The 27,123-nt window shown below is 34.2% G+C and overlaps 1 protein-coding gene and 1 pseudogene across 2 annotated transcripts in view; one reads left to right on the plus strand and one right to left on the minus strand.

Moving 5' to 3' along the window:
• Positions 1-27,123, plus strand: part of XRN2 (5'-3' exoribonuclease 2) — a 75,974-nt gene that overhangs the window by 13,146 nt on the left and 35,705 nt on the right. Inside the window, exons 10-24 of one of the 2 annotated variants that reach the window (XM_016126368.2) lie at positions 286-360; positions 447-580; positions 680-737; positions 821-928; positions 5,475-5,519; positions 7,013-7,144; positions 10,606-10,724; positions 12,782-12,917; positions 14,195-14,302; positions 14,389-14,478; positions 15,140-15,212; positions 16,796-16,879; positions 17,888-17,985; positions 18,613-18,692; positions 19,914-19,970. In XM_016126368.2, coding sequence (XP_015981854.1) covers positions 286-360; positions 447-580; positions 680-737; positions 821-928; positions 5,475-5,519; positions 7,013-7,144; positions 10,606-10,724; positions 12,782-12,917; positions 14,195-14,302; positions 14,389-14,478; positions 15,140-15,212; positions 16,796-16,879; positions 17,888-17,985; positions 18,613-18,692; positions 19,914-19,970 — 1,397 coding nt within the window. The remainder of the gene's footprint in view (positions 1-285; positions 361-446; positions 581-679; positions 738-820; positions 929-5,474; positions 5,520-7,012; positions 7,145-10,605; positions 10,725-12,781; positions 12,918-14,194; positions 14,303-14,388; positions 14,479-15,139; positions 15,213-16,795; positions 16,880-17,887; positions 17,986-18,612; positions 18,693-19,913; positions 19,971-27,123) is intronic. The other variant, XM_016126370.2, reaches the window with a different exon arrangement.
• Positions 1,927-2,045, minus strand: LOC118610401 (annotated as a pseudogene).

The raw sequence follows: 27,123 nt of genomic DNA on the forward strand, positions 1-27,123 counted from the left end.
ATATTTAAAGAGTTATAAAAACAAAATAAAACATTATGGGGCAGAGATCATATGTAACCCCTACGGGCTGAGCTATTTACTCTCTGACCTTTTGTTGAAAACATTTGCTGATCCCTGGTGTAGGGGATTGGGATTGTGGGTAATATTTATTTTTAAAATAGTTTGGTGAGTTTAATAATTGTAAATTAAACTGAATATTGCTTTAGAACCAGCCAAATATATTTGGGTGAAAAAATGTACAGGATTTAGAATAGACTTATTTGATCTTTACTCCATTTCTTGTAGCACGATGAACTTGCAGATAGTCTTCCTTGTGCAGAGGGAGAGTTTATCTTCCTTCGTCTTAATGTTCTTCGTGAGGTATGTAGCAGTGATGATTGCAGTCAGCACTCTAAAACAGGGTACCTTTTGACAGCTTTAATGGCAGCATTCCTTTTTGTTTATAGTATTTGGAAAGAGAGCTCACCATGGCCAGCCTACCATTCACATTTGATGTTGAGAGGAGCATTGATGACTGGGTCTTCATGTGCTTTTTTGTGGGAAATGACTTCCTTCCTCACCTGCCATCATTAGAGATTAGGTATGTGTGTTTCTGTGGGTTTTCAAACTACTACTTTAGTCTTCTTGTCTTTACGGTGTATACTGGTCCTAATGCATAATGTTTATTTCCTGGTGGCAGGGAAGGTGCAATTGACCGTTTGGTTAACATATACAAAAATGTGGTACACAAAACTGGGGTAAGTTCACTCTTGAATAATTTCAAAACAGAAGTATTTGCTTTTTTAAGAAGATCATTTTACATGTATTTTATCACTTACAGGGTTACCTTACAGAAAGTGGTTATGTCAATCTGCAAAGAGTACAGATGATCATGTTAGCAGTTGGTGAAGTTGAGGATAGCATTTTTAAAAAGAGAAAGGATGATGAGGTAAAGTGTTTCTATTGCAGTAGCTAAATTGCTCCTGTCTCTAATAGGCTATGATGATCCTATGATTGTACTTTTAACCTCTTTGAGTGTATTATTATATCATTATAGTGTATCAAATGCCAATGTAATCATGAGTGGTCAGTACTTTTGTTATGAAGGTTATAATGTTTGCTGTGCGAAGCTATGTATTGGACACTGTGAATTGCATTGTAATTTTTTCTCTCTTTATAATCTTAATTCCAAATACCTGTCTAATCAATAGAATATGAAATGAGGGTTCCAAGACTACAAGAATGCTGGGATTGAACTAGTGGCTTCCATGTTAACAGGAAATATTTATGCTATGATAGACAAGTTAAGAGTTAAGAAATCTGTACTTTGGTTGTAGAATGTAAAGAGTCTGGGTTGGGTTATGTCAGCCAAGGCAGAAGATTGCAGCTTTGAGTAAGAAATTTAAACATAAAAGAAGGAGATAAAATAACAGAGTGCTTGGAAATTAATAATTCGTGATAGAGTGGGGAGCTTAGGTGACAAGTCCGGGACTCTGATAGAATGGGGAGCTTAGGTGACAAGTCTGGGACTCTGGCTTGGGCATTTGGGAGTTTGCTGGTGCCATTCACTGAGATAGCAAGTCCTGAGGGTAGAGCAGATTAGGGTGATGACAAGGTAGAAATCGAGTTTCATTTTGGAGATAACTGTGTCTGAAGTATACCTAAGGCACTCAGGATACCTAATAAGGCAATTTGACAGATATGAATAAAGCTCAGGGCAGAAGTCTTTTGAAAGGAGATTTTATAATTGTTAAGCAGTTGGGAGGTACTTCAAGTCATGATGAGTGTGAACTTGAAATCCTTGGGAGCTTTTTTTTTTTTTTTAATATATATATTTTTATTTTATTAGCTTATTTTATTTTTATTAGGTGAGGCCATCCTTCATTGACCTCACAGATTGCAAGGACCTTGTCAGCTTACAATCTCTTTATTTTTTTATTTCTTAATGGCCTATAGCACCTGGTCTTCCTAGATGGTCTCCCATCCAAGTACTAACCAGGCGCGACCCTGCTTAGCTTCCGAGATTAGATGGGGTCGGGCTTGTTCAGGGTAGCATGGCCGTAGAGCCCCTGGGAGTTTGTATGGAGTGAAAGTGCCTTCAACAGAAACCTTGAGAATCGTGGCCATTTTAGGAGGAAGAGGAGCCAGTTCTAGAGAAATGGGAGGAAATCCTTGAAGAGAAGAAAAACTATTGCTACTGCCTGAGGAGTCAGAGTAAGATATACAAACCCCTAGTCCTTGGCTAGGGGTTCAGAGGCCCCGGGGAGTTAGTGGATTGGAGGGTGATTGTGGGGGAGTGGCAAGGGAGGCAAGCAGTGGGTAAAATGAGCAGATAGTAGTAGGAAGGAAATCCTTTTAGAAACTGATTTTATAAAAAGTCATGTGGCTGTTTTGAGCAAATAACATAATAATGTTGCTACATTGCTTAATGATCTAGCAAATGAAAACATGTCATTGTATCTGACAAGATTGCGTATTTTCTTCAACTTTGTATATTGTAGTTAGCGATCTCTTATTTTAGAACTTTGGGTACCATTTTAAGTAAAACAATGAGTGGACTGTAAGCATTCTTTCTAAAGCCTTTGGTACTTGGTAATCTTCTGTGAATGCAAGAATTTTACACATGTAAAATTCAAATAACAGAACTTTGGGATATCAAATGTCTACCAGAACACCCATTTTTAACTAAGTCTTCAGTAATTACAGTGGCTCCACTTGACCTGCTGCCATTTATACGTAAAAAAGAAACCCTGTATATGCTATATACTACTTGGTATGAAGACCTCATAGTACTGGCTTTAGCAGTACTATGAAATATTGGTAATATTTGGCATTAGAGCAGGATGTATGAGGTTTGATAGATACCAGAGTGCTTCAGATTTAGGTAATATGGTTTCCAGCTAGCCTGGCAGAGAGGGCATTTTAAAACTCTGGATCCTTTTTGGTGTCCTCGACATCATAACAGTGTTCATCAGCATGGTTGGGCGTTGTATTTATGAACCCTCAAAAATTTAATATAGAAGTACATGGTGGGTGAGTGTTCTCCTGGGAAATATGTCTACTTTCAACAGATTTCTAAAGCCATCAGTAAGTTCCACCCAGATGAACCTATTCTGTTTATGTGTGACTAACACCCTTAGAAGTAGATATTTAACAGACTAGAATAGATAATAGAAAAGGAATACATTAGTATTTGATATTAAAACTGAGCAGTTAGGTCAGAAAAGTGATGCTTTTTATTTTATGAGCTTTGATGTTTGCCTCTTACCTTGCAAATGTTCATCTATTCAAAAATATTTATTGTTTATCATGTACCAGATAGTATTCTGAGTGTTACTAATACAACAAAACAAAACAGACAAAAAATTCATGATCTTTCAAAGCTGATACTCTTTGGGAGATGGATGATAAACACAAAAACTAAGTAAATTATATAATGTATTAGTGGTAAGGGCCGTAATGAAAATTAAAGCAGATGAGGAAATAGCTGAGAAGGTGGAGATGGTGAGTTTGTAATTCTAGAAAAGGTGATGAGAGTCATCTGTACCAACAGATGACTTTAGATAAAGACCTAAAGGATGTGAGGGAATACATGATGCAGATGTTTGCAGGAAGGGTATTTCAGACAGAGGGAATAGCCAGTACAAAGGCTCTGGGGCAGGAGCTTACCCAGAATGTTTAGAGAACAATAGAGGCAACAATGGGAAGGTGGTAGGAGGGATCAGGAAGCTGATGGAGGACCAGATCACTAGGACCTTATAAGGACTTTAGCTTTCATTCTGGAGGGTTTTGATTATTATAAGAGTGACAAGCTCTGACACATTATATGGGTGACTCTAACTGCCATGTTGAGACTACCTGTATGGAGGCAAAGATAGAAGTAGTGAGCTCAATTCAAGGGAACCAGTATAGTTGTAGTAGAGATGATTGGATTCTGAATGTTTTGAAGGGTAGTTGGATTCTGAATGTTTTGAAGATAGAACCAATGAGGTTGGGGTAGTTGGATTCTGAATGTTTTGAAGATAGAACCAATGAGGTTGGGGTAGTTGGATTCTGAATGTTTTGAAGATAGAACCAATGAGGTTGGCTAATAGATTAAATGCTAGACGTGAAAGAGTGGTATCAAGAATGACTTCAAGGCATTTTGTCTGATCAGTTGAAAACAGGTCTGAGCAGCTATGTGTTGAGGAGTCCTGAGAGGTATAAAGCTGAGGGTGGGGATTCCATTTTGGATATATGAAGTTTGCGTCACCTAAGAAATGTTGAGTGGAGAGAGATCCTGGTTGGACATTATAAGCATATAGATAGTGTTTAAAGCCATGAGACTAGATGATTACTCCTATGAGAGTAGAGAAGTGGAGAGGTCCAAGTATTGGGCCCAGAGGAACACCAACATTAAGAGGTTGGGGAGTCGAGGCAAGCAACAAGAGTGAAAGAAGAGAACCAGGTGAGTGTAGTGTCCTGGAAGTCAAATGAAGAGCATGATTCAAGAAGGGAAGGATCATGGTCAGATAAAGACTGAAAACTGAGTAATTTCAGTCTTTAGGTCATTGTTGACTTAGATAAGAAAAGTTTCCTTAAAGGTGGGGATAAAAGCTTGATTAAAGAAATTGGCGGTTTTCATATCTTAGGAGGTTTTACGATAGTCACTGTATATATAGCATTTAGTCCCTATCCTGATAGAAAGCGCAAATTTCAAATTTGGTTACAACATTATATTGTAGTTAGCTCTACTGACTTGGAAGAGATAGAAGTGCAACTAATAGGATGATGGTCAGTATAGTACCAGCTGGTCCCTGTTTTAGAGTACAGCCCAGTCACAGCCACAGCCACCTGAGCTGTCATTTCAGTGGCTCCATAGTCACAGAAACTTGAGCATGGAAGGAGTACTTTCTGGGATAAAGGAGGCCTTTAATGGCCCAAACAGTTATTGAGGAGCAAAATCAACCCCAAAATGTAAACCATATCTACATTTTGAAAATGAGTGGAGGGGAAGAATCGATGCACAGTGGACCCTTTTCTGTGAGTTTAGCCCAGAATAAGAAGCAGACTTCTGAAATTCTTCCTCTCATTAGATTGACTTTTTGGAACCTGGGGATGAGAGTAGTGTTTCCATAGAGCCCACTTCCATCTTTACACACTTGTGCCATACATGTTACAGAGTTAGGAACTGTCAAGCCCTTTTTAGGTAAGAGGCTTGTTGTCATGACACTTGCATTGTTTCCTGAAATGATATCAAAAACTATCTGAAAAAAATTAAGAGGAACAATTAAATTGTATTTTTAAAGTCAATATGAAATGCTTTCTGTCCATCTAAAGGTCTGATAATCAGCACTTTAAACATATAATCCATTGCCTAGTTTAATTATTCTGTACCTAGGTTTCTGGGGTCTTCCTTTAAAACTTTAATTGTCTCCTGAATCATTCCTGGTAATGTTTAACTCTTACATCTTTGTGTAATTATTTGACAGAATATGTGGATTTTATACTTTTAGGACAGTTTTAGAAGACGACAGAAAGAAAAAAGAAAGAGAATGAAGGTGAGTTTTAACTAACTTTGTAAGATTGGCAATAGCATTTAAGTTTACAATTTTGGAGGAAGATGTTCATGACAATAGCTTTTTATTTCTTACCCAGTAGGAGTTAGTTAGAGACATAATGTTCACTCAGCTGCCTTCTAACTGGAGAAAGAATGCTAATGTCTGTTTTAAATAAGTCCTTTCTCAGCTTTGGAGCCTGAAGGGATATACTTGATGGGCAGGAGTGACTGGTGGCACTTAGCTATTTGACTTTTTTTTTTTTTTTGACTTTTTTTTTTTTTTGCACTAATTAGGTATTGTTTTTGTAATAAAAAGAGTTAACCCTTTGTGTCCTCTCAAAAGTTGCTACTACATTCTGTCTACATCTTTGTCAGGTTAGTCTTCCCAGAACATGACACTCGAAACTTTGTTGTTTCTCTGCTTAGAAATCACCAGTAATTAGTCTCCTCAGAATCCAGTTCTGTTTTAGTCTGGTATGCAGAATGCACTATAATCCAGTCGAAATCTAGCCGCCCAGCTTTTCCACTGTCTTCTAAACATACCACGTCTGTCCCTCCAGACTCAGAGCATTGCCTTTATTTACTTAGTGCTTGCAAATGGGTTTTTGACTTTATGACTCCCTTATGTCTACCTTTTCCACAAGGCCTCCCTGTTGCTTCTGCTCTTAATCCAAAAGTCTTTTTTTTTTTTTTTTTTTTTAATAAGAGTCCTTTCTTTTAATTCTGGTGCTTCTTGCTGTGATATGTTTCCTTAATTGCATGCTTTATGGTCGCTTAACTTAGTAGTTCTTGTTTTTCTTGTCTTCTTTACTAGATTTTAAACTTATGGAGTTTAGGGACTGCCTTTTATTATATTTTATTGGAATTGAGCAATTCAGGAACCTGTAAGAGAGAAAAGTAGAGTTGTTTATTTTTGCAGGTAGGTTCAAAACCACTTAGAGAGGAGCATATTTGTTTTCTGCCTTATATATAATTATTGTTTTTAGTTAATATCTTTCAAAAATAACTTTTATCATTTAGTCATGACTGTCTCTTGTTAATATCTTTACTCATAGCTCTGATTAATTAGAGAGAGTTAAATTTTAGCAAGGCGAAAGGTAAATAAAAGTCATATTCCTAAGTATAAAACAAACTCTTGATTTATTTTTTACCCTACTAATTATATTTATTTGCCTAAAATTTTGTCTCGAATGTGTTCTGAAATTGGTACGTAAACATAATAGAATAGCCTAATGGGACTTGAATTTTCTATATATATCAGAACAGTGAGTTATATGTACTTTTAGAGTTGAGGTATTAAATATTACAGACTATTGTTTATAGGGTAAGTTATCATTAAATCAAAGTGTTGACAACCCTGTAATGTTCATAGAAACCTATTACATTTTTTAAGTGCTTACAGTGGGGACTCTATTTCATTGCCCCTTTTCTTCCTGTCATTTAACTTTGTTGTGATTTAATTTTAATTTCTACATTCATTTCCATTTATGTTAGAGAGATCAACCAGCTTTCACTCCTGGTGGAATATTAACCCCTCATGCCTTGGGTTCAAGAAATTCACCAGGTTCTCAAGTAGCAAGTAATCCAAGACAAGCAGCCTATGAAATGAGGATGCAGAATAATTCTGTAAGTGACTCACTTTTATTTAACATTGAAGAGTGGTGACTGTCAGATACTGGTAGTTGTGGGTGAATTTTATCACTTAGCCTGGAGTCGTTTTGTGTAGTCGTTTTGTGTTATATTTTTTTCAATTTCTTTTGCCTTGAGATGTTTTTAATTGTGTTAAATTCATTTTTATCAACATAAAAATATCTGAATGATATAAAAGAAAATGCATGTAAATATAGACAGCTAAGTAGTTGCAGTCATTCTGTAATGCAAATGGGCCACAGTGTTTTACTCTTCCCCCAAAGGTACTGGGTAGTGATAGTATTAGAAGCGTGAAGGACATCCAAATTTTTCATTGGATTTTTCATCCACATTTTTGCTGGGGCAAAAGAAGAGGGTGGGTTTCGCTGCCTGTTTCCCTCCTTCCTTCCAGGTATCAGTCAAAGTCATTTTATAGAATAGTATTCCTCAGTCTGTCAAATACAGGTACTCTTTACTGCCTAAACGCTCACTGTCCAACTCAGCTTTCTGTAATAGTGGCAACAGATCTCGAAGTCTGGGCACACGGCAGGGCAGCAGCAGGGGTAAGGGAACAGACCATCAACTAATATTTGCAGACTGATAAAAGTTATTGCTTATTTTGGGCTAGTAGGCATTGAGAGAGAATGTTGTAGAGGGAGGTAGATATTATGTAAGGTTTGGTATCTTATGCAAACTATTGCTGTGATATATCCAAGGAAATTGCATAAGTTTTTAAACATTTTTGTTATTTAAAATTTATTCTAATAGTTATGTTATTGATGCTCAAATCCCTATTACCGGACAATCCTATATTGCAGAGTTTTTGCCATATCGGGAGACTGATTGGATTTGTATTATAAATTCACACCTAGAAGTTTTAGGACCTTATATTTAGAATTTGTGAATTGAGATTTTGCTCCTCTTGAGAGAAGCAACCTGGGTTTCTGGTGTGGTTTTTGTTGTTTGATTTTTGTTTTTCTTGTACTGTTAAAAGAGTGAGATGTGCAGGGTCAGTGAAAGGGATTATACAGTGCGACCCTTGGATAGAATAGGAAAAAAAACTGATGTCCATCATTTAAGATTATGGTGACTGCAGTCTCCTCAGAGTAGAACTGAGAGTGACTGTGACTGGTATTCTCAAACACTGTGTCGATAATAGGATACCTGTACTTTTCTCTTAATCCCTGGGAGGCTGGTGGGTTTAAACTTTGCCAGCTGTGTTGCTTTGAGGGGGATTCTATTGTTATATGCAGGCTCCACAAGACTAGACTCACTGTTGATTAATAATGTCTGCCATGGGAATAGAAGTAGGGAGATTGGTGAATGGGTTGCTTATTTGATCCTTTCTAATTCCTCTTGACACAGTTATTTCTGTTGGAGGCTTTGCATGAAGGGGTTTTCATCTAGAATGTTTCAAATTTAAGGAAATCATGAAGCCAAATTATCAATTCATTTATAGGGAGCCTTTAAGGTTACGTTTTATTTTTTCTTAAAGTTTGAGTGTAGTAATAATCTCCAGTAGTTGACTAGTTTCTACTGATGGTCAGTACTGTTAACATTCTATTAGATAGCTTTTGTTTCCTCATAAATATTTATTTTTAAATGTTACATTCTGAAATATAGTTTCATTATATCTGTGGCCATTCTCAGTTGAATAAAATTTGATTGCAAAAACGGCTTTTTATAAAGAAATTTGAATTGGTATGAATTGGCTATGTTCAAGAAAGAATATTTTGTTGGTACTGACAGCAGAAAGGAGAGCAGTGGAAATTTAGTATTAAAGAGCAAACACCTTTTATTTTCTTGAAGATGTATTATCTTTGTTATCAGAAGACAATTTATATCTTGTTGGGAAAATTTGCTTGATACAACAACTTTTGTGTCCTTAGACAATGGATAGGAATGTCACTCTCATAATTTGATTTGCATGGATTATAATAATAATGATTTATCGAATGGTTAACCACCATGTACCAGGCAGGCAGTATGTTATTGATCTTTCACACATTTTATTTAATCTTTGCAATAACCTGTAAAGAGATAGAGCATTATCCTTATGTGAAGTCATGGCTGACAGGTTAAATAAATTGTCCAAGACCATATAGCCAGTAAAGGTTGGACTTGGTTTTTCAAACTTGGATCTGAATGGCTAACAATCCACATTTCATTTTCCAAGTACAACAATGCCTTCCTATATTTATTTATTTTATTTTTTGACAGTGTTGGCCATATAGTATGATGAATAAAATTGATATACATTTTAAAAAGGAAAGTGTCATAAGCTCTGTGAAATATAATTTCACTGTGTTGTAACTTTACTTGGTCTATGGTATGAGCTATGTTTATGCTAAGGTTTTTAGTTATAGTATCATTAAAAGAGCCTTCTCAGCTCTCAACTTAAAATTAATTCACTTTACTTGAAATATCTAATATATTGTGAATAACAAGAAAACTTTGCTGTGAAAACCTTTTCTGCCATTTACATTTTTGGTCATTTAACATAAACTGAAGTTACAGAAGGTTGTAATTTTTGAAATTAAATATTAAATATTAAAATACTTTACAGTGCTGCTATGTTCATGAGTTAAAATACAAAGGGAAGATAATACTGATAATATTTAAAGATACTTCAAACTGATATCAAAATCTGAAATAATAAAATATGCATTTTTAAAAGATGACTAATATATTTTTATTTATTCCATGAATTTTAGAACAATATGTATAATATAATTTAACAGTTATCCAGCAGAGTCTCATTAAACTGTTGCTTTCTAGAGTGGTTGTATTAAGTTGAACACTTACCATTTAATTTCATTTTTACCAGCATTGACTTTTTTAAAAATTTTTCTTTTTTTTATTTTAGGCGAGGCAACCTTTAGTTGACCTCACAGATTGCAAGGACCTTGTCAACCTACAATCCCTTATTTTTTTATTTCTGATGCCTACAGCACCTCATCTTCCTAGGTAGCCTCCCATCCAAGTACTAATCAGGCCCGACTCTGAGCACTGACTTTTTAATATATTATTTATACATTATTTATGTGTGTATCTATATTTATATATGTTTTTCCATTTATAACTTTGTTATTTTGGGAAAGTGATCATGAATTTATAACACAAGGGAACCACCAAAGGAAAAAGTATTCACCTCCTATTATTTTAAAAGTCTGTAAAATTAAAAATTTTTTTTTCTTCTGAAGCAGTTTTTACCCTGAAAATATTCAAATTTTTTTTATATTAAGCATAGGAATCTTGGTACTCCATATTACTCTTTTGGGGTGGTAGGTGCAGTAGGCCAAGATCAGTCTTTGTACTTTCTAAATATATTTACCATATCTATTTGATAGCTTTAAGAAAAGTTTTTGTGAAGCATGGTGGTAATGGCAGTTGGATGTAACTTCTTATGTGAAATGCATACTTAAATCCTTCCTCTGTAATGTTGTGATTGTTTGCAGAGTCCTTCAGTATCTCCTAATACGAGTTTCACTTCTGATGGCTCCCCGTCTCCATTAGGAGGAATTAAGCGAAAAGCAGAAGACAGTGACAGTGAACCTGAGCCAGAGGATAACGTCAGGTGAAGCCATTTTTTGGTAGCACTTTGTTAACAAATTGCTGAAATAGATGCAATTTAATTAATGTTATTTAGCTTAGAGCAGCAGTGCCTTCAGATGCTTGCCTGTGATCTTTTTATCCACTGATAATTAATGTGGAGGGTTGGAATAGTCAGTAAATTCCAGTGAGATATGTAAGCTATAGCTGTTAAACCTAAGTATCCAGATTAGTATGCATGCAGGTTTTTGTCCTCCAAACCACTTTTCCCTCTGAGACCAGGCACTAGATCTGCTAGGCATGAGGTGTTTAGCTCTGACTGTGTGATGTGAATGCTACTGTTTCAAGATTAAATTTTCAAGCTACTTAACCTAGAAAGTTCATTTATACTTGGATACTTAATATAGTTTACTTAATCTTCTCAGTTGAAAAGGTTATTCATCAAAATGAGATAATGCAAAAGTCCTTTGGTTAAGAGATAAATATGTATATTTTTTAAAAACCACAAACTTGCATATGCATTTCATTTGCATTATCTTGCATTATGTTTCTTGGCAGAGAAGTTTTCCTTTAGCTGTACATTTAATATTTACAGTAGGAAACTTCAATTCTTTAATTTACCCAGAAGTTTGAGGATATTAAATAAGATTAACAGCCTCTTGTGTAATTAAATCGAGGTTTGAAGCCTGGGCTACAAGTACAAAAGGCCACACTCAATTATAATTCATTAAGAATTTGGCAAAATGATATATTTCAAAGTTGAACAATAGTGATCCACAGCTCATGCTACTTTTGTAGGATGTGGATGGTGTGTTTAGTTTATATTTATGATTAGAAACTTCACAAATGTCATGTATAGTCTCCATTTCTAACATTCTTTGATGTCAGATTCTGAGATCTGTGGTGACTTGTGATTGGACATTTACCTCATCTGAGATTTTATTTTCTGCTTTCATAACTCTAGACTTTTCTCTTAGAGTGTTTTTGTTTTACTGCGTAGCCATCATAGTCAATACCAGCTTAATAGCTAACTTGATTTATTTAATACTTGATTGTTTAATCCTGTTGCTGTTGATAATCAAGGTAGAAATGCTTCTATCAAGGAATGTTTGGAGGTCTCTAAGCATTTATTTCATTGATATTTTCTCCTCGATGTTTATAAATCCCTTGTGTGTGGTGAATTAAAATTGCTGTGGTCTATTCTGAAACATGACTGCAATTAATTGGTAAGATCTGGTGCTTGGTAGAAAATAGCTGTTTAATGGATAACCATCTTGATGTTCTTGATCTATTCTGTAGTGTTCTTTGGCTTCTTTGTGTTCCTTCAATAAAATGTTTAATCTTTTAGAGAATGAGAAATGAGTACTAAAAAATATATACCTTGGGTGAAAATGTGGTTCTTCATATTGTATTTTCAGTGATTAGTAATGATTTAGTGGATTGATTGACTTGCTTCTCAGTTTTAGCAGAACATACATACATCTGTGTGTCCTTCTATTAAGCCAACAGCTGTTATCTGAAAGAGGGATAAGGCCCAAGGATATGGAGAGTAGGTATACACAAAATTTCTGTGTGGTTCCTAGATTATTCTTTTATAAATCATTTTTTTTTTTTTACCATTTATGCAAGTCATTTTTTAACAGTAATTTGACTTTCTTTGTATAGTTTAAATGTATTTTAACAAATTGAGGAACTTGATGTATATAAAATAAATACTTTCAGTATTTGAGTTTAAGAATTGTTCCACAATCAAAAACATATAAAGCAGTAAGAAAATTCGAGCAAATAAGTGTTCTATATCTACTTTAATAAATGGTTATTTTTTTCCTCTTTTAAGTGTAGTTTTATAATGGTCTTCCTAAAATCAGTGTTTGGGTTTATGATGTTTAACTGTCAAGTTGATAATAAATCCTGTGAAAGTGGACTTTTTAGAAATAATTAAATGAAATTGTGTTAGCATTACCGTTTAACTCATTTACATTTCACCTGGATATTAAATATAAATTGATTTGGGTGCTAAATCAGTAGACAGTTACTGAAAGTGTATTTATTAAACATAAACTGGCTTTGTCTGGTTTTTAGGCTGTGGGAAGCTGGTTGGAAGCAACGTTACTATAAAAACAAATTTGATGTTGATGCAGCTGACGAGAAATTTCGTCGTAAAGTTGTACAATCTTACGTTGAAGGGCTCTGCTGGGTTCTTCGATATTATTACCAGGTACAGAAAGAATATTTTCTTGCAATCTCTAGCTAATCATTTTAGGAAGATAGTAATTTGAGCTATATTTGGAAATTAAACCCAGATTCACTTTCTTAATGCTTCCTATTTAGAAGTTCATTACCTTAAATGATATTTGTTTGTAAAGCTCCTTAGATGTTAATATATAAACAAAGCTAATTTTTGTTTTGCTAAAAGATTTCAGCATCAGGTAGTGTGGTTGAGTGTACTTTGTCTTTCAAATGATTAAAGTTTAGTGTTTTTTAATTGGAATAACAAAATAACTGAGTAACTAAGTGACCGAACGAAGGACAAACCCTGGAAAATGCTGGTAAGAATTTGAAAGACGAAGGACAAACCCTGGAAAATGCTGGTAAGAATTTGAAAGGAATTTGAATGGTACTGTTTCCTCCTTGTATTGTAGTGATGTTAAATGAAGTGTATTTTAATTGGAGTAATCTCTATCTGACTTAAAAGTCTTTGATAATTGAGATAACAGACTGGTAAGAAATTAAGTAGACATATAGGGGATGTAATACCTTTAGATAAACCTAATTTTGTGCTCAAAGAGCAAGTTAAGTTAGTTTGGTATGATCTGGGAATAGATGAAGTTTGTTGGTAAGTAGAAAGTAATGTAACACACTAAGCCTGCAATATGGTATTAATTGTAAAATACTCTAAATTCATGTTTTATTCCTAAAATCAAGATTTTAATTCCTTAGGCATAGTCAAAACACACATCAGGAAGACTTCTCTTTTCTATGGGTATAACTTGCTTTTGTTATCTTGCTGATGGGTTTGCTTGAAATGAAAATACAAGAGAAAATTGTAAAATGAAACTTTTGGCTGTTTTACTCTTAGTCACTTTCAGTAATGTCCCTTACCACTTGTAGGTTTAGTAAATGTCAGCTGCAACTTCTCTTCATTTTATTTGATAATGACAACTCTAGAATTGAAGAAAAATGTCAACAAACATTTTAAGGATAAAAATTTTGACCAATTTATGTCTGTAAATATAAAGTTTGGTGTTAACTGATTATAAAAGATGCTTTGCAGTATTTCTTAAATGAAGGATCTATTGATATAAAGTAAAAAGTTCAGATTTAATCAAAATAACCTAGGACTTCTTGGAAAAAAATTTATATATGGAATATATACTAGAAGTCATGTATTTTACAAACAGTGTATTGTAAGTTAATGTTCTAATTTTTGTTTGTTTTTGTAATGTAACTGTCATTAACATAGATTTTTGTTTTTGTTGTTTCTAATGATTATAGGGCTGTGCTTCCTGGAAGTGGTATTATCCATTCCATTATGCACCATTTGCTTCAGACTTTGAAGGTATTGCAGACATGCCTTCTGATTTTGAGAAGGGCACTAAACCGGTAAGCTTGATTATTAGAGCATAAAATTCGTAGAATTCAGGCTTAGATAAAAATTGTGTCTTCAAGCCTTTTTTTCTTCCTTGAAGTTTAAACCACTGGAACAACTGATGGGAGTTTTTCCAGCTGCAAGTGGTAACTTTCTACCTCCATCATGGCGGAAGCTCATGAGTGATCCTGTAAGTCTTAGTATTTTGAGTGTCTTGGTAACTGGGGTGTTTTCATATGTTTTACTAACATTAGTCACAGTTGCTTTTGCATCTCAGTTGAGACAGTGAAATTCAGAAATAAAGTAAAAATATTTAAGTTCTTCTGTATATTTTTCACTACTTTTTTCACCCTGCTTACCTTGTCATTAGTACTCTACCTAGTAAATAAAACTGTGTTTTGGGGAAATTTGTATGACAGTCGTTTTGTTCTCAGCCTACCTGTCATTATTTTAACTTGTTCCAGCCCTGTGAAGTGACTGTCAGAGCTCAAAAGACTGGTCTTTCTGAAATCACGTCTAAGCCTGTTCTGTGTGCTAGCTAGCTAGAAAGAGTGAGATCCACCCAGGAAGTAGAGATTATTACAATCAATAAACTCTTCACTCTCTGTCTTTGGCCCACAGTTGTCAGCTTTACAATTCTATAGTAATGGGTTTTTTTTTTCATCATTTCAAATAAAATTGTTAATTTTGTTTTACTAGACTTGGGATTAATGACCTTATAACAGATTTTAAAAGGAATGAAACCTCATTTTTTCATCAGGCTTGATAACTTGAGTGAAAGTTGTATCAAATTATGTTTAACAGAAACATGTGACTTCTGTTTTGAATCTTTACTTTTCTCCCTGACATAGGATTCTAGTATAATTGACTTCTATCCTGAAGATTTTGCCATTGATTTGAATGGGAAAAAATATGCATGGCAAGGTAAAATTTAAATATTATTTCTTTTCATTAAACTGATTTTCTCTTTTTGGTAAAAATGTGAGCAAATATGATTTATGGGATGAAAGTATTTCTGTAAAAGATAAGTATTTTAAGAATTACATGTGAAAATTTGCTATTTAGCAATGATTGAGAGTAATTTTAATAGTAACTTTGGGTTGAAATAGATTTATTATTGTATCTTTTGTTTCCTTTGTGATTAATGCATGAGAGGAGACTTGCTCCTTCCATCTAGCACTCATTGAAACCTTGTTAGGATCCTGAGAGATGTCGAAACATGATAGTGTCTGTGTGGAGCCTGACTTTTACTCCATGGAAACTGTTGAAAAGTGTATTAGAAATTTAGTTTAAATACTTGACATTAATTATTACTTAAAGTTTATCTTTGTGTATTTATTATTTTCTCATTCCTTCTGTTTACAATTTTGTAAGATTGACAATATAAAATTATTATTAAATTCAAGGAGCTATTTACCACTTGACAAGTGTGTGATGATGATTGATTGTAAAACACAATAAAGAGTCTCTCATTCAATAAGCCAAGGATTGTTTTGCACCATAGCTTCTTTCAGCAAATCATTTTAACCTTTTCTTCCGCCATAGATTTTCTAGGAAAATAAGCACATTTGTTAAAATCATGCTTTCACTCTTTTTCCTTGATTATTCCCTATGGTTTAGATGACCAGTAAGGGCAATAATCACAAATACAACAGTTTTGAGTGGCAGTAGTTTCAAAGTAATTTAGCCCTATTTACCATTTCTCTTTGCTACTTAAAATTTTTATTTAGCCAAAATACTATATATTCTAGTATATATAGAAGCAGAATATATTTAGCTTTAATCATTTTGTATATTTTTCTAGTACTAGATGCTATATTACTGGTGTGCTTCTTTGAAAATTATGCCTGTATGTGCAGGTAAAACAATGACTTTAATTCTAGCATACCTCAAAGGACAATTTTCAGCCTGAAAATGAACATCTGTTATTCTCTCTCTACCCCCACCCCCAGTTATTTAAGCAAGTCTCTAAAAATTTTTTTGCATAAAAATTATTAGGTTTTAAAATGTAAAAAGAATACTATGCAGTTTTAGAGCTGGAAAAGACATCCCAAGTATTCTAGTTAAACAGACCTTCTGAGTATTTTAGTTGTGTGATCTCTTTTTACAAAAGAAGAAACCAAGTCTTAGAAAAACAAAAAAGGATATCTCACACACTTGGAAGATTTACTAGCCTGCCCAAGGGCATCCTAGTAAGTCCAGAACACAGACCGATGTCCAGGGGGCAATTTGTTGATTTAAATCAACAGTTTTATCATCAGAGAGTTAACAATTCAGCAAACGTGATTTTCCATATGAGCCATTTTAAGGATGGAAAACACAGAATTTTTCTTCTACTACTACGTAGAAAGTATTCACACTTCAATTTTGGCTAAACAGAGTTCACTTCCAAAATGTTTTGATATTAGCAGGGATACTCTACTAGCAATGTTTATTTGGACCAATGATAAGTTGGAATTTAGGTGATCCTAATAGCCAAGGTGTGTGGTGTGCATTTGTTTCCCCAGGTGTTGCTCTGTTGCCATTTGTGGATGAGCGAAGACTACGAGCTGCCCTAGAAGAGGTGTACCCAGACCTCACCCCAGAAGAAAGTAAGAATTATACTTCCCCTTGGTCACCATTGAATCTCTGTAATATAGAGTTTACATTTTCTTATAAACTTCGACCTTTTTTTTATTTGTCAAATTTCCCATGAAGGACATAAATCATTAATTATACTTCTTTGTAACAAATGTTATCTTTGCTTCTTAAAACTTATTATTCATAAATTGAATAGTAATTAAATGAAAATTTTTGAATTACAATGTCTGTTAAATTTATAAGAAAGCAATACTTCAAGAACATCCTTTAACTTTTTGATTCTTACATGACATACACATACAAAAGTAGTTAAATTTATAAGAAAGCAACACTTCAAGAACATCCTTAAACTTTTTGATTCTTACATGACATACACACATAAAAGTAGTTTTGCCTTGGTAAGGTATTATTAATTTACTCCCTCTCCCTTCTTCCCATTGTCTCCCTCAAATAACAATAACTTTGCTTGAAAGGTTAGGTTGAAATAAGCATTTGTCCTCAGAGTGCTAACTTTGAAATGTTCTTTTGCATAAAAAGTGGTATTTTGTCATTACTACTGACAGTTAAAAGTATAGGGAAAATGCAAATTTTGGCTCTGTTGGAAAATTTATTCAATACTAGTATAATAAACCTATAGAAATAATTTTTCTATTGACCATCCTTAGAATAATCTTTGTTATTAGATGATACAATTGGTGTTTCCTCAAGGAATGTTTATTTATTTCTTATAGTAAGAAATTGAGTTCTGTATAAGTAAGAAACTTTGTCTCATAATACTATATTCAAGTATATTTTAATGATAATTTTTTTATGATAGTCATTGATCTTCGAAACTTTGTTATCAAATGTTTTTTCCTTCTACGGAGACACATCATACATGCAGGTCTATCACTTTTAAGTTGTTTTTTGTAAGCTTTATAATTAAGTTTTTAAAATTTAGATGCTTATTTTATTCTCATAAAAATTGCTCTTCCAGATATAATTGTTTTATCTTTATTCTTTTCTTATTTTCCCCCCAGCTAGAAGAAACAGTCTTGGAGGCGATGTCTTATTTGTGGGGAAACATCACCTACTCCATGACTTCATTTTACAGCTATATCAGACAGGTTCCACAGAGGTATAGTCTCTTTTCAATGATAAAGTGATTTTAAACAGTATGGTTATTTGGTTAACTCATCAGAAATACATTTTTTTAATTTTGGTAAAATATAAAAAATTTACCATTTTAACCATTTTTAATTGTATAATTCTGTGGTATTAAGACCATACACAGTATTGTGAAGCCATCACCATTGTTCATCTCCAGAACTTTTTCATTTTCCAACCAGACACTCTATACCTGTTAAACAATATTAAACAATATCTCGCTTTTTTCCCTCCCCCAGCTTCTGGTAACCTTTTTTTTACTCTTTGTCTTTATAAATTTACGAATTTTTGATACCTCACATAAATGGAATCATATAATATTTGTCCTTTTGTTTCTGGCTCATTTCACTTAGCATGTTTTCAGGGTTTATCTAATTGTAGCATGTGTCAGAATGTCACTTTTTTATGGCTGAATAATATTCCATTGTATGTACATACTATGTTTTGTTTATCTACTCATCTATTGATGAGAACTTATGTTGTTTCCATCTTTGGCTATTAAGAATAATGCTACTGTGAGCATTGGTGTACAAGTGTATGTTTGAGTTACTGATTTCCATTCTTTTGGGTGTGTAATCAGGAATACGTTTTTCCATAGCCAATGGATGTACCACCTGAACTATGTCATGGGATTCAAGGAAAGTTTTCCTTGGATGAAGAAGCCATTCTTCCAGATCAGTAAGTGTTCATTTGTAATAATTGAGGTGACTGGGACAAAGTTTAGTTAGCATTTTTACCTTGTTGCCTAAATGTTTTATTTTCTAGTAATAGTGAGAAAACAAAACAACAACAACAAACCTGTTGTACTAAAAAAGACAAGGCAAAGCTGTATAACATAATAATAGCTATATCACTTTGTGCAGGGAGCCTAGGGAGTCCCTAAGACTTTTTCAGAAGATACACAAAGTTAAAACTATTTTCATACTAATACTAAGATGTTATTTGCTTTTGTCACTCTTTTTCTCTCTTGACCGTATGGTGGAGTTTTCCAGAGACTAAATGTAGTGAGATACCTCAAGAAATTGAATCAGAAGCAGATAAGAGAATCCAGCTATTAAGATAAATTTTCAAAAATGTAAAACAGTAATGTTCTTCTCACTTATTTTTGTTTTGCTATGTAAAATAATTGTTTCATAAAAAATGTTATTTAAACAGATAATGGGTTTATTACTGATATATTTAATATTTTTAAATTTCTTAGTTTTAATTTTTAATAGGCAAATATTGATTGATATAATCCACATAAACAAAAACTCTGGGCTTCTCAGTTTTTAAGAGTGTAAAGGGATTCTGAGATCAGAATTTGAGAACTGCATTTCAAGGGTGTCTATCTAGGAATATAATTGCTGCTCATATGTTAGGTATGTGTGTCTTCTTTTTTTTAGATAAAAATCTCGTTTTCAAAAGTGATGACAGTTTTATAATCTCAGTGGCAGTTTATGAGATATCTTGTTACTCTCAGTTCTTGCAAAGCCTTGGAATTGTCATAACCTTAATTTTTGTCAATTTGATGGATGCTTATTGGCACTTTATTGTAGTTTATAATTGCATTTCTCTGATTACTAATGAGAATAAAGCCATATTTATTTGATTTTCTTCATTTATAAAATACTTGTTCTATGTTTCTATTCATTTATTTGTCCCTTCTATCCTCCCTTATTGGTTTGTAGGTATTGTTTACAAATTCCAATTTAAGCCCTTTGCCCATAATTGTTTTCTGTTAATGAGATTACAAACAAGGGAGATAGGGTCCTAAAGATAGAAACAATTATATTGTTTTAGTTGGTGTAGTTTAATGATTTCTCTTTCCTAAAGCCTAACAAACAGCACCATCTTACTTCTACTTAGCTAAAAGGTTATACTTTACAACTAGATGCTGCTTCTCTTTTTTCTCTTTAGAATAGTATGTTCTCCTGTTCCCATGTTACGAGATCTGACACAGAACGCTGCGATCAGGTAAGCTTTCCAAAATTCATGTCATTCAGAACACAACTCTGAATTTGCAAATAAGTTTAAGAAAACTTGTGATTCACAAGGAAATAGCTATTATTCCATCAATCCTTTTTAGTTTGGAGAAGTCGCTGTGTAGCATACCTCAGAGCAGAGCCTCTTGACTTTAAATTATGTATATTGTTAAGGTTACTGATTTAACAAGCTTTCTTCTCTGTTTTTTGGTTTCCCTTGACAACCTCTGATTCTTCCCAGATTAAGGAAAGTGGGCAGTAGAAAATCGGAGTTTCTAGGAATGATTTGCTATATGGGAGCAAACAGAGCTCAACATACCAGAGGCCCATACAGCTTCACTATAAATTAACAGATTATCTTAATTATAGTTATAATTGTGGCCCTGCAGAGTTTAAAAACAAAACCGTTGAATACTTTATTTTGGTTAAGATGAAATAAATGAATTTGTGGTAATTCCAATCAGCAGTTATTATAAACTTAAAGGACTAATTTCTACTATCTGGAAAACTTATTTATACCTCATTTTTTCAATGTTGATTGTGTTTTCTATTGAGTAAAAATAATGTGAAATGTAATATGACTGTTTAGAATAAAAATCAAACTTACTTATTTTTATAATTATTGTATATAATTAGTAATCTCCATGGCAGAGTTTATGTCGTCCCTTTCTTCAGTCTTTAGACAAGAATAAGGCAAACACACCCTAGTCATTTCAAGGATTTCATAAAAGCTACTCATTTTTATTATTGCTCTTACTCTCAGGAAATAGTTTAGATTTTACATAGATTTCTTATTGTGAAGTATAAGCATGTTTATTTTCCTATCTTTAATGGCTTTAGCTAGCAACTGCCATTCTAGAAAGACTTTTATTTAATAAAACCATTATGAATCTGGAAAGTCTTCCTAGATTAGTTGCTTTTATTTATCTTTACACATAGTTTTTCCTGGCTCTTTGTCTCCGGGCTCTTTTGTTAAAGGTGGATTTCAAAATTGTAAGCCATGCTCCTCTGCCCATCAAAAGCAGTCTGGCTCCCATAGATCCCATGTGGACACTGCGTTTTAACCTTCGAGGTCGCTGGCTTGCCTCAGTACTTCAGACCTGTTAATCCCTCTAGTTTTCTCTTTGGATTGTCACATGTTTGCTTGTCCTCAATTTTTTGCATGTTTTCAAGGGTCTTCCTGTCCAGTTCTCTAGAAATAGTTCATTCTACTTAACTTTGTAACTAGGATAGTCTTGCCCAAGGGAAGAGTTAAAAAATTGATAAATCCTGAAATTTTTGTTTTGTATGATGCTGTTTTTAGTTGGATGTTTCTGATCCTGAAAGTGCCGTTGATATTATTTGGTATAAACTGTGTTCACAAGATCATTAAATTTATAAAACAAAATTCATATCCAGGTGCTCATTCAGGTATATGTTGAAATAACCTCCAAATAAAATTGACTTGAGTTAATATCCTAGGGATTCATGAAAGACTGTAGTTAATTACCTTATAAGATAATTTTCAGCATTTCTTTTGAGACCGAGATTCAGTTTACTGCAGTTTTTGTGTGTTTGCTTCAGGGCTTGTTTCGTATCCAGTGTTATTTTTGCTTTATAAATGAAAATTTGAAAATACAGCTTGCAGTGCTAGTTGTCAGTTTTTTCTCACTATTTTGACTCCTAGCATTTCTTCCCTTTCTCTATTTAGATTCATTTACTGTTCTATTCCGTATTTGAAAAGTCATTTCCTCAAGTTGAGTTTTAGGTTGGTTCTTACCATCCCATTAGGTCTTATCTGCAGCATTGAGAAAGTATATTATAGAGGTTATTGAACTGTCTCCCTTAATTTAACTAATTCTGCTCTTTCTCCACCATTGTAATTTGCTTAGACATAGTATTTATTTTTAGAGTAATCCTTTCTCAACTTTTAAATATATAAATCCTGTGTATGATTTTAAATTGCAGAAAGTCATTTTCCTGGTGTGGCAGCACGATTTTGTACTTATCTAGAGTAGATACACACATACACACCTTTGTTTTACCTCAGACTCAGTGTTCCAAGCTGACTTCTTTGTTCCATGGCCCTCACCAGTTCTTCTTGCTGATCTCTCCTTTTTGTCCCTGGACTTCTTGTTTCCCCAGTTGCCGAGACTTAAGAGCCCATTATATGCTTTGGCTTCTCACTTAACATTACTCCCAATGTCTGCACTGTTATTCTGGAACATTTTTTTCTTTCCAATTATTTTTTTATATCAGGCTTTTCCCAGTGAGCCTGTTTTGTATTTTCTTCTCCTGGATTACTGTAGTGATCTCCCAGATGATTTATTCCACTATCCTTCCCACTGAATATATTAGCCTGTGATGTAAGGCTTATCTTTCTTAAACATTGCCACCCCTCATAAATCTTTGGTTACTCTGTAATGCCTGTAAAATTACACTCCTTTGCTTTTTCAAGGCCTGTCATAATTTGGAAAAGCTGTAATTCTATGCCTGAATCACCATAGTTCCTCAGGAACACCTCCTCCTTAACCGGGCTGGTTCCTTCTGTGCCTTCCATTCATTGTTTGGAATGCTCTTCCCTTTGTAAGCTACCCTTCATTACTTTTCTTCTATTCTAAAAGGTAATCTATAATTTATAATCTTTTTCCCCCAGTTGTATTAAAGGATAATAGACAATTAATTGCTCATATTTACATTGTACAATTCAATGAGTTTTTTTTTTTTTCAATTATACTTGGCATACAATAATATATTAGATTCAGTTGTGCAGCATAGTGATTAGAGATCCATATAACTCATGAAGTGGTCACCCCACTAAATTAAGTACCCCTCTTTCTCCTTACATATTTTTACAACATTTTTTATTATGTTCCTTATGCTACACTTCATATTTCCATGACTATTTTCTATCCATTTGTACTTCTTAATCCCTTCGCCATTTTTCATCGTCCCCTCAAACTTCCTCCTGTCTAGTAGCCCTTAAAATATTCTCTGTATCTACAAGTTTGTTTCTGTTTTTGTTGTTTATTTTGTTCTTTAGATTCCACATATGTGTGAAATCATGTGGTATTTGACTTTCTCTGACTTACTTCATTCAGCGCAATACTCTAGGTCCATCAAAACAATCTTTTTCTATCCCCTTTTAGTCCATATCTTTTAAGCTTAAGTGAGTCTCTTGTAGGCACCATATATAAGTGCCTTGTTTTCTTATCCATTCATTTTTCCTATCTTTTGGTTGCAGCACTAAATTCTTTTCCATTTGATAGGTATGTAGTTATTACTTATTGATAAGTATGTAGTTATTACCATTCTTTATTCATGTTTTTTGATACAAGTTTTTCTTCTTAAAGAAGTCTCTTCAACATTTCCTCAAATACTGGCTAAGTGTTGATTAATTCCTTTAGCTTTTTTTTTTTGTCTGGGAAGCTCTTAATCTGTCCTTCGACTCTAAATGATAGGTTTGCCAGGTAATGTATTCTTGGTTGTAAATCCTGGATTTTCAACACTTTGAATATTTTGTGCCAAGCCTTTCTGTCCTGCATAGTTTCTTTTGAATCAGATCAGCTGCCAGTCTTATGGGTGCTCCCTTATAGTTAACTAATTGCTTTCCTCTTGTTACTTTTAAAATTCTCTCTGTATTTAACCTTTGGCATTAACCTTGGTGTGATCCTCTTTGGGTTCATTTCTTGGGGGACTCTCTAAGTTTCCTGGGGTTGTATGTCTTATTTCTTTCACCAGGTTAGGGAAGTTTCATTCATTATTTCCTCAAATATATATTTAACTTCTTGTTTCCCCTCTTCAGGTACCCCTGTGACATGGATATTGATACCCTGAATTTTGTCCCATAGGCTCCTTAAATTATTATTATATTCTTGGTTATTTTTTTCTTGTTTTTCCGGTTGGGTGTCGTTGGCTTTCCCATTCTCTCTCTATATTGGTATTTCAGTCCTCTTCTTCTTCCACTTTGTTGATTCCCTCTTCTATACTCTTCATTTCAGATAATGTATTCATTTCCATTTTTGTGTTTTTTAAATCTCTTTGTTAAAGTTTTTACCGAGTTCATCTACACTTCCCCTAAGTTCATTGAGCATATTTATGACCACTGTTTTGAACTCTGCATCTGTTAAGATTACTTCACTCCATTTTTTCTTGGTCTATGTTATGCTCTCTCATATGCTGCTTTGTCTTCCCATTTCGGCTGCCTTTCTGTGTCTGTTTCTATGTACTAAGCAAAACTCCCAAGTCTCCTGGTCTTATTAGCATAGCTTTGTGTATTAGGTGTCCAGTGGCACAGTCCTGAGAGGGCTTCAGCTGCAGGCCAAATTTAGCCCCAGTCTGTGCCCCTTTAGGGCCACCTGTTAAGATTCAGCAAGCAATTCACAGTGCTTTGCTTACAGTTACATCAAGGGGCCATGCCAGAAACCAAGATCAGCTGCCACCAGTGTGAGTCTTGGGACTACTCAGTAAATGGCACAGGACTCCCTAACGACACACCTGGATGTGGCTTGGGTGGTGTCATGAGTTGGGGAAGGCAGAGTTTCAGGGAATCTTCTGGGTGGAACAACCTCTGTTATCCAGTTAGAGGACGTCTCAGCTATGGCAGCACTGTATCCACTCACTGGGAGGAGGGGAAAGCTCCACAGAGGAACAATGGATACCTTTGGCACTTCTGCCTGGGAAATAGCCTTGCCTCTGGTCCTCGCTCAGACAACTCAGTGTTCCCTTGTAAGTCCCTGGTGACCCCCGAGCAACTGACCTGGTGCTGGTGCTCAACTTGAGCAGGTCTATCACTGCAAAAGTTCACTGATGGACACTGCCCCCTTAAGAGGCGTCTGCTGCTGCTGGTTGCCACTGCCATAGCCTCTGTCCCACTCAGCCGCTTGGGATTGGGCAGCCTTGTGGCTTTGCCTCATCCTCCCTGCAACCATTTTAGCATGATTTCTTATTTCTCTCCCTAGTTGTAGTGCTTCTGTTCATCTAGACCCCCAGGCGACTCTGCTTGCTATTTGCTCTGTGTTTCTGTCTCAACTTTGTTGTGGTCGCAAGAGGGGATGAGTGAAGCTTCTTCTATCTATGCCATTTTGCCTGGTTCTCAATTTATATAATCTTTACATATATTCTTTTCATCAGTAGCATTGTCAGTTTTTCTCATAGCACCCAACATTGTTCTAAACTTAATGTAAAAGCTCAGTTGCTCGTAGTATTAGAACTAGTGTTTACCAAAGCCTCTTAAGAGCCCAAACTTATTTCTTTAGAGGAGTGTTTCTCAAACTTTCTGTATTCACTTTTGGGTGTATCAGGGAAGGGATAGAATGTTTTACCTCTTCAAGGAGATTTTTTTTAAAAATAGATATATGTGAAGATGGATTTTTTAAAATGTAATCATTACTTCAGTGATTGTAAGACTTGTGGTTGGCAAGCAGATAAGTCAAAATCCAACGCCTGAAAGGAAGTGGAGACATGCAGTCAGTACACAAGCTTAATGGCTGGAAACTCAGAAAGGTTTAACTTTCACTGCCTATAATACTTAACAAGACACTGAACCAGTTAACCTCTTCTGCTAGAATGTCAGAAAAGACATCTCAAGTCCTGTAAACTCTTTGTTTTAAAATGTCAAGTATACGAATCATGAAATTTTCACTGTAAGAACAGTTTACACTGGTATGCTGATTTAGCATTAATTATGGAATGTGTCAGGGTAAGGTAGAATAAAAATAAGACATGATATTTGGAGTTTTCTGCTTTCTTTGTCAAGTGTCATAGCACTCTCAAACAATAATAGTACTTAAAATGGCATTTCTAAGGATAATTCTTAAAGTGAATTGATTCAAAAAAAAGTGTTGTACATTCTATTCCTTAATTGAAACTTTGCTATAGTATTGTCTTCTTACAAATAGTTTTAAAGTGCTACTTATGATACAAATAAAAGCACTGTTTAGTTTCCTTACTTTGAACAATGTTTAGGTTTTAATTTTTTATTTATTTTGTCCTTAGTGTGTTTTTTAAGACAATCAGGTAAAAAAATAATACGGAGGTTGCCTGTCAAGGGATCCATTGTATTATTCCTGGGTCAGAGCTGATCTCATCTGATAGAAGCTTATACTGGACAAGTAAGCACTGTTCCACCGGGAAGAAGTGATTAAAAACACTTCCGATTACCAAATTACATTTAACTTAATATAAATCAAAATACAATTTTCTTACCTCAGCTAGGCAGCCTTTTGAGTCCATCGGCTGTTCTATTAACTCATTTCCTCCCTGAAAGTGGTGGTTTCTTGTCAGTGCACTGCTTTCTTTCCCCTGATAAACTCTCTACAATTAACCCTTTTTGTTTCTCTGGTGGTGAGAATTTGTCAATGAATAATCTGAATTTTTTACCTTTATCATTCCCAGTATTTGTACTGCTATATTTTATTATAATAAAATTATTTCCTGTAATAAAATTATTTCCATTGTATTTAGTACTCTCCCTGAAAGAAATTGAATTATATAAATCTGAAGAAAACGAAAAAACTTATGAAGTTTGGATCCAGATGAAAGTTACCCTTTGATATTTTCCTAATGGGTTCCTGTCTAGTTTATCTGTTTCACTTTTAGAAGGTTTGTTTAAGTTGTGGCTTCTATTAGCACATTGGAAAAGTACGGTTGAGTTGTGCTTCAGCTTTTGTTATTTCTGAAAATAATAGTTCTTAGTATATATTTTTGGGAGCAAATTAAAATACCAAAAATCTCTCAACCAGTGAAAGCTTAACTCATTTTAGGAGAGAGTAAGTCTCGAATTGTTCTCAAAGATCTACAGAAAAGAATGCTTTAATTTTTGAGATTATAGTGTCCCTTGTCCTCCAAACTTATTTTTGGATACTTCTTTCCTGTCTCCTAATGGTTTCTACCATATATATCACTTTGTTGAGTGCGGCTCTGAGAGTAAGGAAGGAAGATCTTGAAGATTATTTTCCCATTAGCTTGGAAATTTTTTTCCTTTTAGAGCATGAGCATGAATAGTGGAATTTTTAAAACAATTTTATTGAGGAATAATTGACATAAAGTGTACATTTTTGATGAATAAGTGGATTTGTCTTCTCACACATTAGTTTCAGCTCTCTTATTAAATCTCTTGTTATAACCATTGTCCTTCAAGAGAGATTATCTCTGTACCCCAGAAT

The sequence above is a fragment of the Rousettus aegyptiacus genome, unplaced genomic scaffold (assembly GCF_014176215.1).
Source record: "Rousettus aegyptiacus isolate mRouAeg1 unplaced genomic scaffold, mRouAeg1.p scaffold_m13_p_12, whole genome shotgun sequence".
In the NCBI taxonomy this organism is placed as follows: Eukaryota; Metazoa; Chordata; class Mammalia; order Chiroptera; family Pteropodidae; genus Rousettus; species Rousettus aegyptiacus.